This window comes from Aquarana catesbeiana, linkage group LG04 (genome assembly GCF_042186555.1).
Source record: "Aquarana catesbeiana isolate 2022-GZ linkage group LG04, ASM4218655v1, whole genome shotgun sequence".
NCBI classification, from domain to species: Eukaryota; Metazoa; Chordata; class Amphibia; order Anura; family Ranidae; genus Aquarana; species Aquarana catesbeiana.
Window position 1 is genome coordinate 127,046,167 of NC_133327.1, and position 15,077 is coordinate 127,061,243.

The 15,077-nt window shown below is 41.0% G+C and overlaps 1 protein-coding gene across 2 annotated transcripts in view; it reads right to left on the reverse strand.

Annotated features, from left to right (window-relative positions):
* Positions 1 to 13,045, reverse strand: part of LOC141139450 (saxiphilin) — a 119,218-nt gene extending 106,173 nt beyond the window's left edge. For both annotated transcript variants that reach the window (XM_073625544.1, XM_073625543.1), the window contains exon 1: positions 12,891 to 13,045. In XM_073625544.1, coding sequence (XP_073481645.1) covers positions 12,891 to 12,933 — 43 coding nt within the window. In that variant the 5' untranslated portion in view covers positions 12,934 to 13,045. The remainder of the gene's footprint in view (positions 1 to 12,890) is intronic.
* Positions 13,046 to 15,077: the final 2,032 nt, after the last annotated feature.

The window sequence follows — 15,077 nt, forward strand, 5'->3', positions numbered from 1 at the left end:
AAGGTTTTCTTTTTTAGATATGTTGGTTATGTTTTTAACATTTATTGCAGGTTTTGGAATGGCCGAAGCCCTGGTAAACTCCCGAACCAGAATAAGCTGTTGGGGGGCAGTATTGGCTTCAGGCAGAAATAAGTTTGTGGTTTTGGTAGACTCGATCAATTGTTGGTAACATCTCAGATCAGCCAAAAGGGGATTGTTTTTGGTATTTGTATATTTTTGAACATCAATGGCTATAGTGTGTTATTTTTGAAGCTGTGGCCGATATATACATTTACATAAAATATATATCATTCCAACAAAACATCTGTGTAAGTGTCATTTGTTCTCAGGGGCATAAGGTAATTGGGAAAGGGTTGTAGTTATAGGGGGAATAAAGATGACCAATCCACCAGTCATGGCTGTGGATGTGGTATACTTGTATTTTACAAAAGTCTTTGACACAGTTCCCCACACACGGTTAATGTGTAAGGTACAGTCTACATGCCTGGAAAAATCAGTTTGTAAATGGATGGAAAACTGGCTAAAAGACAGAATTCAGAGAGTAGTGGTTAATGATTCTTACTCTAAGTGGTCTAGGGTTGTTAGTGGTGTACCCCAAGGTTCAGTGTTGGGACCCTTACTTTTAATATATTTATAAATGATATAAGGTCCGGGATTAAAAGTACCATTTCAGTCTTTGCAGATGACGCCAAGCTATGCAGTGGAATAACGTCCTTACAGGATATCATCAACTTACAAGTTGACCTCAAAGCACTGTTTATTTGGGGGCTAAAAACATCACACATCATACATACTAGGAGGAGAACAGTAGGGGAGTTGGTGTAGAAGGATCTGGGTGTTCTTTTAGATCATAAGCCTAACAATGTCATGCTATGCCAAACTGAGGTTTCCAAAGCAAGCAAGTAATTTCTTGTATTAAGAGAGGTATGGACTCCAGAGAGAGAGAGAGATATAATTTTGCCCATGTACAAATCATTAGTAAGACCTCTTTTGAAATATGCCGTTCAGTTTTCGGCACAAGTTTACAAAAAGGATATGGGGGAACCAGAGAAAATGCGGAGAAGGGAAAACAAGCTGATAAGAGGCATGGAGGAGCTCAGCTATGAGGAAAGATTAGAGGAATTGAATTTATTCTCTCTTGAAAAGAGAAGATTAAAGGTGAATATGATCAACATGTATAAATACATACAGTATCTCACAAAAGTGAGTACACCCTTCACATTTTTGTAAATATTTTATTATCGTTTCATGTGACAACACTGAAGAAATTACGCTTTGCTACAATGTAAAGTATTGAGTGTACATCTTGTATAACAGTGTAAATTTGCTGTCCCCTCTAAACACACAGCCATTAATGTCCAAACTGCTGGCAACAAAAGTGAGTGCACCTCTAAGTGGAAATGTCCAAATTGGGCCCAATGAGCTATTTTCCCTCCCCAATGTCATGTGACTCGTTAGTGTTACAAGGTCTGAGGTGTGAATGAGGAGCAGGTATGTTAAATTTGGTGTTACCACTCTCACTCTCTCATACTGGTCACTGGAAGTTCAACATGGCACCTCATGGCAAATAACTCTCTGAGGATCTAAAAAAAGAATTGTTGCTCTACATAAAGATGGCCTAGGCTATAAGAAGATTGCCAAGACCCTGAAACTGAACTGCAGCACGGTGGCCAAGACCATACAGCAGTTTAACAGGACAGGTTCCACTCATAACAGGCCTTGCCATGATCAACCAAAGAAGTTGAGTGCACGTACTCAGTGTCATATCCAGAGATTGTCTTTGGGAAATAGACGTATGAGTGCTGCCAGCATTGTTGCAAAGGTTGAAGGGGTGGGGGGTCAGCCTTTCAGTGCTCAGACCATATGCCGCACACCTAATTAAATTGGTCTGCATGGCTGTCATCCTAGAAGAAAGCCTCTTCTAAAGATGATGCACAAGAAAGCCTGCAACAGTTTGCTGAAGACAAGCAGACTAAAGACATTGATTACTGGAACCATGTCCTGTGGTCTGATGAGACCAAGATAAACTTATTTGTTTCAGATGGTGTCAAGCGTGTGTGGCGGCAACCAGATGAGGAGTACAAAGACAAGTGTGTCTTGCCTACAGTCAAGCATGATGGGAGTGTTATGGTCTGGGGCTGCATGAGTCCTTTCTGACACTGGGGAGCTACAGTTTATTGAGAGAACCATGAATGCCAACATGTTCTGTGACATACTGAAGCAGAGCATGATCCCCTCCATTCAGAGACTGGGTCACAGGGCAGTATTCCAACATAATGACCCCAAACACACCTCCAAGACAACCACTTCCTCTGCCTTGCTAAAGAAGCTGAGGGTAAAGGTGATGGACTGGCCAAGCATGTCTCCAGACCTAAACCCTATTGAGCATCTGTGGGGCATCCTCAAATGGAAGGTGGAGGAGCACAAGGTCTACAAACATCCACCAGCTCCATGATGTTGCCATTGAGGAGTGGAAGAGGACTCCAGATGCAACCTGTGAAGCTCTGGTGAAATCCATGCCCAAGAGGGTTAAGGCAGTGCTAAAAAATAATGGTGGCCCCACCAAGTTTTGACACTTTGGGCCCAATTTGGACATTTTCACTTAGGGGTGTACTAATTTTTGTTGCCAGCAGTTTAGACATTAACGGCTGTGTTTTGAGTTATTTTGAGGGGACAGCAAATTTACACTGTTATACAAGCTGTACACTCACTACTTTACATTGTAGCAAAGTGTCATTTCTTAAGTGTTGTCACATAAAAAGATATAATAAAATATTTACAAAAAATGTATTTTGTGAGATACTGTAAGTGGTCCATACAGTCAGGTTTGTGTTGAGTTATTCACTTGAAGGTCATTACAGAAGACGAGGAGGCACTCTATACGTCTGGACAAAAAGAGATTTAACCTCCAAATATGGAAAGGCTTCTTTACAATTATGCCCCGTACACACGATAGGATTTTCCAACGGAAAATGTTCGATAGGAGCTTGTTGTCGGAAATTCCGACCGTGTGTAGGCTTCATCGGACATTCACCATCGGAATTTCCGTCACACAAAATTTGAGAGCTGGTTCTCAAATTTTCCAACAACAAAATCTGTTGTCAGAAATTCCGATCGTGTGTACACAATTCTGACGCACAAAGTTCCACGCATGCTCGGAATCAAGCAGAAGAGCCATACTGGCTATTGAACTTCATTTTTATCGTCTCTTCGAACGTGTTGTATGTCACCGCGTTCTTGACGTTCGGAATTTCCAACAAGATTTGTGTAACTGTGTGTATGCAAGACAAGTTTGAGCCAACATCCGTCGGAAAAAAAACATGGATTTTGTTGTCAGAAAATCCTGTCGCGTGTACAGGGCATAAGAGCTGTAAAAATGTGGAATAGACTTCCTTAAGAGCTTGTTCTAGCCTAGCCTGGAGCTGGATTGTCTTATCTAAGGCCTTGATTCTTTTCTAAATGTACTTGATATAACTGGATACTAATATTTATAGGTAAAGTTGATCCAGGGAATATCTGATTGCCTCTATGGGGATCCAGAAAGAATCTTTTGCTCTTAAGCAAATTGGATCATGCTTTATTTTTATTTTTTTTTATCTTCTTCTGGATCAACTGTGTGTATAGGATTGTGTATATGAAGGATTTGATTTGTGCGTGGTTTTTTTTTTTTTTTTTTTTTTTAACTGGATGGACTTGTGTCTTTTTTTTCAACCAAATTAACTATGTAACTACGAATTGTTTTCAGTTGTTCTAAATCGCACAATGCTGATTACAAAAAAAAAGCTAAGAATTATTTGCTCACTTAAATTTGATCATTCGTAAAACTAGGGATGCACTGATACCGGTACCGATACCGGTATCGGTGCCGATACTTGGCATTTTCGGGGGTATCGGTACTCGTGAAAATTCACAGATACCAGAAACCGATATCGGAAGTGACGTCAGCTTGGGCAGAGATCGGGAACCGGATAAGGTTGCAGCCTCTCCACATGGCGGTGAGTGCTGTTTCCCTCATCCCTTATGACAGACGTGTTTTGCTGCTGCTGCGCCTCCTACATGGCTGCCCCACATGGCGAGCATCCTCCTTACACCATGTCCCCTCATGGCGGCTGATGAGTGCTCTTCTCTATTTCTAACTGTTGCTTGCTTTCTTCTTATGTGTCCCGCGGCCGGTGATTGCTGTACAGTACTACTAGCTTACATCATCATTTGCCTAACATGACGGCTGGCCTGTGTTACACTTAAGTTATTTTGTCCCACATATTCTCTCTCTCCTGCCTAACATGGTGGCCGGCCTGTGTTTCACTTAGTTTGTCCCACATTGTCTCTCTCTCTCTTGCCTAACATAATGTCCACTGTCCAGCATGGCGGTCGGCCTGTGTTTGTGTGTGTTACATAACTTAGTGTCCCACATTGTCTCGGTTGCCTAACATGTCCATCATGGCGGCAAATGACTGCTGCTGTTACATAAATCATCATTGTCTCTTGCCTAACATTTTCCTGCATGTGCCTTTTTGAGACCATACTCTGCTTTTTGTATTGTAGAGATACCGACCGTTGCAGCCGACAGATGGATGTCATCATCCCCGCTGGTTTACTTGGCCATATCAAGATGCTGGATTTAGCAGGAACAAACAACAAGCACCGGTGAGAGCATCTTCATTATTCTAAAAAATAGTAGGTGTCATCATGTGTGAAAAAATCAGAAAATAAAACATTGGGGCTCAAAATTTTTTCCCCATTTTCCTCATTTTTTTTCCCCCTTAAGGTGGAGAGACTTACTTATTTCTGGCTTTAAGTGCAATGCAAACGGATGCCACTGCCAGCAAAATGTCAGCCGTCTGGAAGTCTTTTTAAAATTGATGAAACCAACAAACGCATTGCAGACTGCAAACTCTGTTCTGCCAAATTATCCAGAGGAGGTTCAAAAATTAGTTCTTATAATACCAGTAATCTCATAAAACACCTCAAAATGAAACACAAGACTGAGCATGGCGAATTTACAGCTGTCACTAGCTCTTGCACTCAACAGCTGACACTGCAGCAAACCAAAATTTTCCATGGATAACCCAAGGGCTAAAAAATTTCTGAAGTAGTTACCCAATTCATCGTTCTTGATGATGAGCCACTATCAATAGTTGACAATGTGGGTTTTCGGCGACTTATGAACCTTTTGGAGCCAAAGTACGAAATTCCCAGCCGCCATCATGTCACAGATGTCATGTTGCCACAATTACACAACACAGTGAAAAAACACATTACCAACATTCTACAGCAGGACATAAAGGCTATCAGTTTCACCACGGACATTTGGAGCAGTAGTGTGAGTCCCGCGTCTGTAATTAGCTTAACTGCACAGTGGATTGATGCCAATTTCACTCTGCACCAAGTCATGCTGCACGCAAAGATATTTCAAGGCTCTCACACAGGCCAAGCTATAAGAAGCATACTAGAAGAAATGCTTGACACTTCTGTCCATGTGGTAGTCTATGATAATGGCAGAAATATGATAAAAGGTGTACAAGATGCTGGTCTTAAGAGTCTTTCCTGTGTGACACATACACTGAAGCTGGCTGTCTCAGAGGGGCTTTTATCACAGCGCAGCATTATGGAGGCTGCGCAAAATAGTTGGGCACTTTAAACATTCAAACCTGGCATATTCTCGGCTGCAAGATATTCAGATTCAGCTTGGTCATCCCATTAAAAGACTTCAACAAGATGTTCAGACTCGCTGGAACAGCACTTTTTACATGCTGCAGTCTCTGATAGAGCAAAAACGGGCCACTGGAGTATATGTGTCAGAACATGAGCTGCCTGCAACGATCACTGCAAATCAGTGGAATCTCATAGAGAAGATGATCAACATCTTTGAAGAGTTGACTCGGCATGTGAGTTGTTCAGATTCTTTTGCCTCGGATGTAATTCCTGCAGTGACTGTGCTACAGCGATTATTATCTAAAGAAGTGGACGAGGACCACGGTGTTAAAACGATGAAGAACACATTGCTTGGTGCTTTGCAGAAACGGTTCTCTGACATGGAGCAAAATCCACATTACTGCATCGCTACCTTACGCGATCCAAGGTAATCCATTATTGCTGGCTGCTATTTTGCATTGCTATTATTTGAATATTGATGATATGATTTTTTTTTTTTGGATGAAGGTGATATTTTACAGTGTAATGCCCTGTACACACGGTCGGACATAGATCGGACATTCTGACAACAAAATCCTAGGATTTTTTCCGACGGATGTTGGCTCAAACTTGTCTTGCATACACACGGTCACACGAAGTTGTCGGAAAATCCGATCGTTCTGAACGGGGTGACGTAAAACACATACGTCGGGACTATAAACGGGGCAGTAGCCAACAGCTTTAGTCTCTTCATTTATTCTGAGCATGCGTGGCACTTTGTGCGTCGGATTTTGTGTACACATGATCGGAATTTCCGACAACGGATTTTGTTGTCGGAAAATTTTATAGCCTGCTCTCAAACTTTGTGTGTCGGAAATTCCTATGGAAAATGTGTGATAGAGCCCACACACGGTCGGAATTTCTGACAACAAGGTCCTATCACACATTTTCCATCGGAAAATCCTATCGTGTGTACAGGGCATTATTATCACTTGCTTGCATTAAAAAAAAAAATTTGTAATGCAAGTGATAACACTGTAAATCTCACCTTCATAAAAAACACAAAACAAAATCGATAATGACAAACACACTTACCTGCTCTGCCTCTGTGTAATGGTTTTGCACAGAGCAGGCCAGACAACTGTTTTTGCCGTGTCCCCCGCCGTCACCTTTCCTTCTAGCAGTGCCCCCACAGCAAGCTTCCACAGTTGTTGCTTTTCTTGCATGATGTTGTCTAATGTCTTGTATTTTTCTTCTTCTAGGTATAAAGATCGGTTCTTCTCAAATGCAGATGCTGCCAGGCAGGCCAAAGAGATGTTCGTGCTGGAAATGCAACAAATATCTTCTGTACAGGTACTACAGGCACAGGCAGCTACACCTGAGGTGCTTGAGAAACCAGCTACCAAAAGGTCTCGCACTGAGCAACAGCCAGGTACCGGTGTGACTGTGGACACTGTTTTTCAAGAAATTGCTTATTCATCTACATTTGAGAACAGTGCTCCCACATCTGCTACCATACAACTAGAAGCATATCTGCAGAGGTCACTGTGCCTCGTTTGGACAAACCTCTTGAATATTGGGCAGTCAATAAACTGCGATTTCCCACTCTAGCCCAAATGGCACAAAAATATCTTTCAGCTCCTTGCAGTAGTGTGGAAAGTGAGAGATTGTTCAGTGCAGCGTCACACCTTCTGACTGACACCAGAAACCGACTTCTAACTGAACATGCAGAGATTCTTCTGTTTCTTAAAAAAACTTGCCACTTGCGTTTGAATTGGAAAAGTAATCTACCACCTGTTACTGTCCAGTTGGGCAAGGCATCATCAGTGTTGTGTTTTTTTTTTTTTTTTTTTTTTTTTTTTAGCGTTTCATCTACCTGTTAACTCCCCTCTATGTTGGCTTTAAAAAAAAAATAAAATATGCCTTTTTAACTCCACGCCACAACCTTTTTCCTTAAGTGAAAAAAGTGAATCACCTATGGTGTGCACATAGCAAGACAGGGAGCTCAAACGCCTGTAGGAGCAGCTACTTTGAGCTTTATTGTACATGTGGCCTTACTGCTGCTAAGTCCTTGGCTCCTTGGCCTTGCCATCCTGGAATGACCTTAATTTTGGTCTGTGAAAAATGTTTTTTCAAGAGTTTCATAAGAAGTTGAACTAGAAGCTAGCACTTTTTTTTCTTTAAAAAAATGTTTACAAAATAATGTTAGTTTTGAGGTACTTTTTAGTTGCTCCTCCTCAGGCCTAACATTATTTAACTGTATTGCACTTGGGTTGGTTGATGTGATGACGTGAACTTGTGAAGTTTGTTTTATACCTGGCGTCATCAACAATGATGATATTTCATGTTCTGTGTGACATTTGAGCTTTTCATTTTCAAGGCATAATGCCTGTACAATGCAGCTAAAAGCATCTGCTCCTCAAGGAGTTTGAGCTTTTTTTTCGGCCTGTTAACGCCTCCCCTCCATGTCAGCCCATTGCACACTAGTTTCAGGAGTTTAGTGGCAGGAAAGTTTACAGGCAGAAAAAAAATCCAAAGATTTCCATTTCCAATTTCTGTGGATTTTTCTTCTGCCTGCTGCGTGTAAGCTGCCCTGCCACTAAACTTCTGAAACCGCATAGTGTTCCTTGGCCAATGGCCATGAATGAACACATAGGCTAACATGGAGGGGAAGAGGTAACAGGTAGAGAAAAAAAAAAGCTCAAAAGAGCTAAAACACCTGGAGAAGCAGCTGCTTTGAGCTGTGCATGAGGCCTTACTGCAGCCTACATGCTAACCTAACACACATCCTTGCCATCCTGGAATGTTCTGTCTGTGAAATGTGTTTCTCTTACACATGTGTAAGTTGAACTGGAAACAAACACATGTTGTGTTTTTTTTGGTTTTTGAAATTTTATAAATAATATCTTGTGTTGTGAGTTGACTGAGCTACTGTACTGTTCTTGCTTCTCCTCATGCCTAAACATTGTGAACTTGCAATGTACATGTCATTGATGACATTGACATTATTTTTTATATTACATGTTCTGTGCAATTTGCGCTTTAACAGCTTTGTGACCAGTAAATAAACATGTTTTCTTTCATAATCTTTTGACTGTGTTTCAATTCCTCATATTATGGTGAAAATGTGTAATTTTTCATTATTTTTTAAAAAAATATTCACATGACCAAAATCAGGTATCGGTAAGTACATGATGTCAAGTATCGGTACTCGTACTCGGTGTCAAAAAAGTGGTATCAGTGCATCCCTACATAAAACTAATTTTTTTCACGGACAAAACCTTGTAATCACTTAGACCCCTTTCACACTGGAGGCGTTTTTCAAGCGCTTAAAGGGCTAAAAATAGCACCTGTAAAGCGCCTGAAAAATGCCTCCCCTTCAGCCCTAGTGTGAGAGCCAGAATGCTTTCACACTGGAGCGGTGTGCTTGCAGAACATTAGAAAAAGTCCTGCAAGCAGCATCTTTGGAGCAGTGTATACACCACTCTTCCACCCCATTGAAATGAACCCTTTCTTCGGCCGCTAGTGGGGGTTAGAAACGCTAATGTGTCCCGCTATGTGTGTGAAAAGGATCTTATACTGCCACTCAAGATGTTCTGTAGAAAGGATCAGGTGTCTCACAGCAATGTAATGGTGTAGGCTGTATTGTGCTTGATCCAGAAAGCAGTGAAGCATAGGGAATAAGAAACATCGCACACCACTAGCTCAACAGGTGGAGAGGAATGTGAACAGCCACAACCTGGAACTCCTCTTAACCACTTAAGGACCAGTCTAGTTTTGGAATTTAGGTGTTTACATGTTTAATCACTTGAGGTCCGGGCCATAGCTGAATGACGGCCACAGCGCGGACCTCAATTTCTGGGAGGCCATCATGGGACGTCCTCCCCTGTGCACGCGCACCGCGCGCACCCTGCACCGAGACTTGGGGACTTGGATGATGACAGATCCGAGTAAGGGGCCAATCCCGGCCCCTTACCATGTGATCAGCTGTCAGCCAATGACAGCTGATCACATGATGTAAACAAAAGCTCGGTAATCTTTTTTTTTTTCTCCTCACGCTGTCATCGTGAGGAGAAAAAAAAGCCGATCACCGGCTTATGTTAAAGGGACATCGGCCCCGAAGAGGAAGGAGACACATATGCCTCATCTGTGCCAGCCAGTGCCACCTGCCAGTGCCCAGCAGTGCCACCTATTAATGCCCACCAGTGCCACCTATCAATGCCCACAAGTGCCACCTATCAATGCCCACAAGTGGTGCCAATCAGTGCCACCTAGCAGTGCTGCCATCAGTGTAATCAGTGCCCATCACTGCCACCCATCAGTGCTTATCACTGCCACCTATCAGTGCCCATCACTGCCGCCTCATCAGCGTACATCAAAGAAGGAGAAAAATTACCTGTTTGCAAAATGTTATAACAAAATATTAAAAAAAATATATATTTTTTTTTTTAAATTCGGTCTTTTTCAATTTTTTTTAACAAAAACTAAAAACCGCAGAGGTGATCAAATACCACCAAAAGAAAGCTCTATTTGTGGGAAAAAAATGATAAAAATTTAATTTGAGTACAGTGTTGTATGACCACGCAATTGTCATTCAAAGTGCGACAGTGCTAAAAGCTGAAAATTGGTCTGGACAGGAGGGGGGTTTAAGTGCCCAGTAAGCAAGTGGTTAAAACAGGTTTTTTTTGCTAGAAAATTACTTAGAACCCCCAAACATTATATATTGTTTTTTTTCTAACACCCTAGAGAATAAAATAGCAGTCATTGCAATACTTTTTTTCACACCGTATTTGCGCAGAGGTCTTACAAGCGCGCTTTTTTTTGGAAAAAATTCACTTTTTTGCACCAAAAAATAAGACAGTAAAGTTAGCCCAATTCTCTTTGCTTCTGCGTGTGAGCTCGACGGGACGGGGGGGTTTAAAAAAAAAAAATATATATTTTTTATTTTACATGATTTTATTTATTTTTACACTGTTTAAAAGAAAAAAAAATTGTGTCACTTTTATTCCTATTACAAGGAATGTAAACATCCCTTGTAATAGAAAAAAGCATGACAGGACCTCTTAAATATGAGATCTGGGGTCAAAAAGCCCTGCAGTGTCATGGAAACGAGTGGGCGCCATCTTAGCCTCATTCATCTCCAGGCACAGCAAGGAGACAGACGTGATCGCTGCCGCCACTACCAACTGCTCCGTTAAGAGGCGGAGGGCACCAGATCACGGCGAGAGGGTCACGGCGAGATCTCCCACCACCGATAAAAGTGATCTCACGGTGAATCCGCCGCAGAGACCACTTTTATCTGAAAGCCGACCGCCGCACGAAAACGGGGATGCCGGGGTTATGGCAGCTAGCTGCTGCCATAACAACGATATCTGCCGCCAAACTTAGGACGTACATAGGCGTGCGGCGGTCGGCAAGTGGTTAAATCACACCCCTCTATTTTTTTTCACTGCTTGTAAAATATATGACATGGCCCTTGTACTGAAAATTTGGAGACCCCCTGCTCTAAAAAAATAATTTTGAATGGACTTTCTAACTCTAGGGCATGAAAATGTACGCTTTGCAGCACAGTGGGTCATGATGTGAACCAGCCCTTAGACCCCTTTCACACTGAGGAATTTGCTTTTAAGCGCTAGAAATAGCCTCTAAAAAGTGCCTGAGAAATGCCTCCCATTCAGTGCAATGAGTGCTTTCACACTTGGGCGGTGCACTTGCGAGACGTTAGAAAAAGTCCTGCAAGCAGCATCTTTGGGGGCAGCTTGGGAGCGCTATAAACAGCACTTCCAAAACGCCCCTGTACATTGAAATGAATGTGCAGCGCTTCTAAAGCGCCTTAAAAGCACTTTGAAAGCGTCGCAAAACTGGACCTTTTTCCTTTTTTCCGCTCCACTAGTGCCCAAAAAGTGCAGCAAAAATGCAGCTAAAGCACCACAAAAACCACTGGCGCTTTAGTGCTGTTTTAGCGGCACTGCAGTGTGAAAGGGGTCTTAGTGGTATGCACACCTGCAAGTGATTCTAAAATGCCTTATTTATTCAGCTGCTTACACACAGAGCCCAGGGGATCTTGGAAAGTTGCATATTATTTAGAATAAAGAAATGGAAATTTGATAGCTGTTTGCAAAAAGCTATGTCTGCAGCCTTGAATGGATTTTAAAGTAGAGGATAATTTTACTATGCTTGCACATGAGTGATGTCATGCGAACCGGGAGGAAGCTCCGGGAAAGGTGTCGGCCGTGACAGCTGTGCGGGGACTGCTGCAACCGCTTTGTTTTAAGGTATGTATTTCATAATGAGCTAGTATGCGGTGCATACTAGCTCGTTATGCCTTTGTCTTGCAGGGTTTTTTTTTGGGGGGGGGGGAATTATTTTCAGAGGTTTACAACCTCTTTAACCACTTTTAGACCAGCCACCTCAGTTATACTGCAACAGGTTGGCTCTATTGAGCGAATCGCCGTATCTGTACGTCGCTTCGTGCAATAGATACAGTTGGTGCATGCATGTAATCAGTGCATTTTTATAGCACTGATAGCTGTATCAGTGCTGGTCCCAAAAAGGGTCAAAAGTGTCCGATCGGTCCGCCACAATGTTGCAGTCCTGCTAAAAATTGCTGATCACCGCCATTACTAGTAAAAAAAACCTAAAAATAAAAATGCCATAACTATATCGCCTATTTTATAGATGCTATAACTTTTGCGCAAAACAATCAATATACGCTTATTGCGTTTTTTTGGTTTTTTTTACCAAAAATATGTAGAAGAATACATATTGGCCTAAACTGATGAAGACATTTTTTTTTTTCATTTTTGTTTTTTTGGATATTTATTATAGCAAAAAATTGTTGTTTTTTTTTTCAAAATTGTTGCTCTTTTTTGTTTATAGTGCAAAAAATAAAAACTGCAGAGGTGATCAAATACCACCAAAAGAAATCTCTATTTGTGGGAAAAAAAGGACATCAATTTTGTTTGGGTAAAATGTCACACGACCGCACAATTGTCAGTTAAAGCGACGTAGTGGTGTATTGCAAAAAATGGCCTGGTCATCAAGGGGGTAAATCCTTCAGGTCCTTAAGTGGTTAATGGTATATTGGTACATTTAGAAAAAAAAAGGTGAGCTTAGCCTTTAATATCCTATCAATATACTGTATACTAGCTTGTAAAACTACCTATGGGCTTATTATTTGCACCTTTGTGTTTAGCTGCACATATCTATGTAAAGATTGCTAAAATTCCTACATATATATAAACAGCTGTACTTACTAATGATGGTGAAAAACAGAGCTGTTTGGAAAGTCGGAGCCATCCTTCTCAGTGCCTCTTGTGCCCTGCTATGTCAGTTCAACTTTCACATATTGTCAGCTTTCTTATATGAGATGATGAGTGGGCAGACCCATTGTCCTTGATCCTTGGTATCTGTAAATAGACATAGGACTCACCCCCTGCCACACCCCCTTAAAGGAGAATTAACCAAAAAAAAAAGGTTACTTAAATCCACAAGGGCTTTTTTTTACCACTACTATTCCTTTATATTGGCTTTTAAAATTTACAAATGCAGCAATTTAGAAATTGGATGAAAGGTTTAGTAGCGGGAAACACTTTTTGAAAGATAAAATGTGCATTTTATATAGAATTATATAAATCAGACCAAAATGAGGGACACATGAGGGGCAAAGAGGGACAGAGGGACATTGCACCAAATCAGGAACAGTCCCTCGAAATCAGGGACAGTTGGGAGCTATGGCAAACTAGTTCTGTCAGGTCTAACCTTGTTCATGAAAACCAGTGCTAAGAGAAATGGAGGGGCTGATTTTGTTGATCTCCTTTTGAAAAAATAATGTTCCTGGCTATCACACTGATTCAATGGTTTCATTTCATTTCGGACTCCCTTATGCGGGACAAATATTCAAGAACAGTGGATCTGTGTACTTGATCTGTATACTTGTACAGTGGCTCAGTCAAAGAGCCCTTGGCTCAGTGTGGCAGCCCAGAAACTAGCATTTTCCGGGGGTCAGCTTTGGCAGCCTCAGCCTTTTTCTGTATTTCTCCCAGGCTTTCTTTAAATAGCAAATTCCCAGTAAATACAAGGAGACTGAAATGTCCCCTGGCTTGGACAATGTATACAAGGCTTTAATAATGACATAAAATGTATGCACCTAAATGAAGCAGTAAAAATGAGTACCTTGACCAATGAGCTTATATATCTGGGATCAGCCATATGTGGGATCCAAAGGTCGACTCCCACCAAGGCGCTTGTTTGTAAACAGTTTTATTGTGTGCCTAAAGAGTTATACATAGGACATAGAATTTTAATTATAAAGGTGAACTAGACCTGAGCTAAAAATCACTGAAACTGCCTACTTGAAACCTTCTGCTAACTGCAATTAATCTTTTTCAAGCGACAAAAATGCCAGTGATGATAAAACCTATTAATGTGTCATAGCCCTTAAAGCTGAACTCTAGGCAGATATAAAACACAAATTATTGCAGCTCTTTATTTACAAATGCATTATGAAATTAATTTTGTTAATGCAAGCAGTGTAAAGCTGGCCATACACCATACAATTTTCTTATTCAATTTCCTTTGGATTTACCTTCAACTATGTAGTGCAAGGGCCTGCCTGATTGCATTCACATTGAAAGTTTTTAGGTTTGACCTTATATTATATGGTTTTGGTAAATCTAAAGGAAAGTTGTACAAGAAAATTGTATAATGTATGGCAAGCTTTAGGCTCGATTCACACCTATGCATGTTGCTTTTGAGCGTTTTTGGAGGTTTTTTTTTCATGCTTGGCACGTTTTTGAGCAGCGTTTTTGTAGCGTTTTTGCGGCGTTTTTGCCGCGATTTGCGTTTTGCGTTTTTTTTTTTTTTTTTTCATTTTTTTTTACAGTCTTACAAAAAAATTACAAAAAAAAAAAAAAAAAAAAACGGCAAAAACGCATCAAAAACGCTGCAAAAACGCTGCACTTGCGTTTTTGATGCTTGTCCATTGAAAACCATTACATGCAAAACGCTGCTTTTTGCATGAAAAAAAGTCCCCGACCCTTTCCAAAAACGCAGAGATACAAAAAAGCATTGATGTGAACATGTTCCATAGGAACCCATGTTAAAAAATTCCCGTGCATTTCTGCAAAATGCAAAATGCATCAAAAAACGCGCTAGTGTGAATGGGGCCTAAGTACCTAGACTTGACATGGGGTCAGCCTCTTGTAGTCTTTGTATAACAGAGGAAGAGTTTGTAAGAAAGAAGTAGCACAAGGAGCCTATTGGTTCATGTGCTGAGTTTAACTTTTCAATATTTCATAAAACAAAACTTGATACTTTTGGTGACATTTTAGAAAAAAAACTGAAAAAGGTTAGAGTACCAAGACACTTGTTAATTTGTATCCCTATACAAGATATATTATTACCTAAAAGGATTCAGTCATAATATTACCATGTTTTTGTCT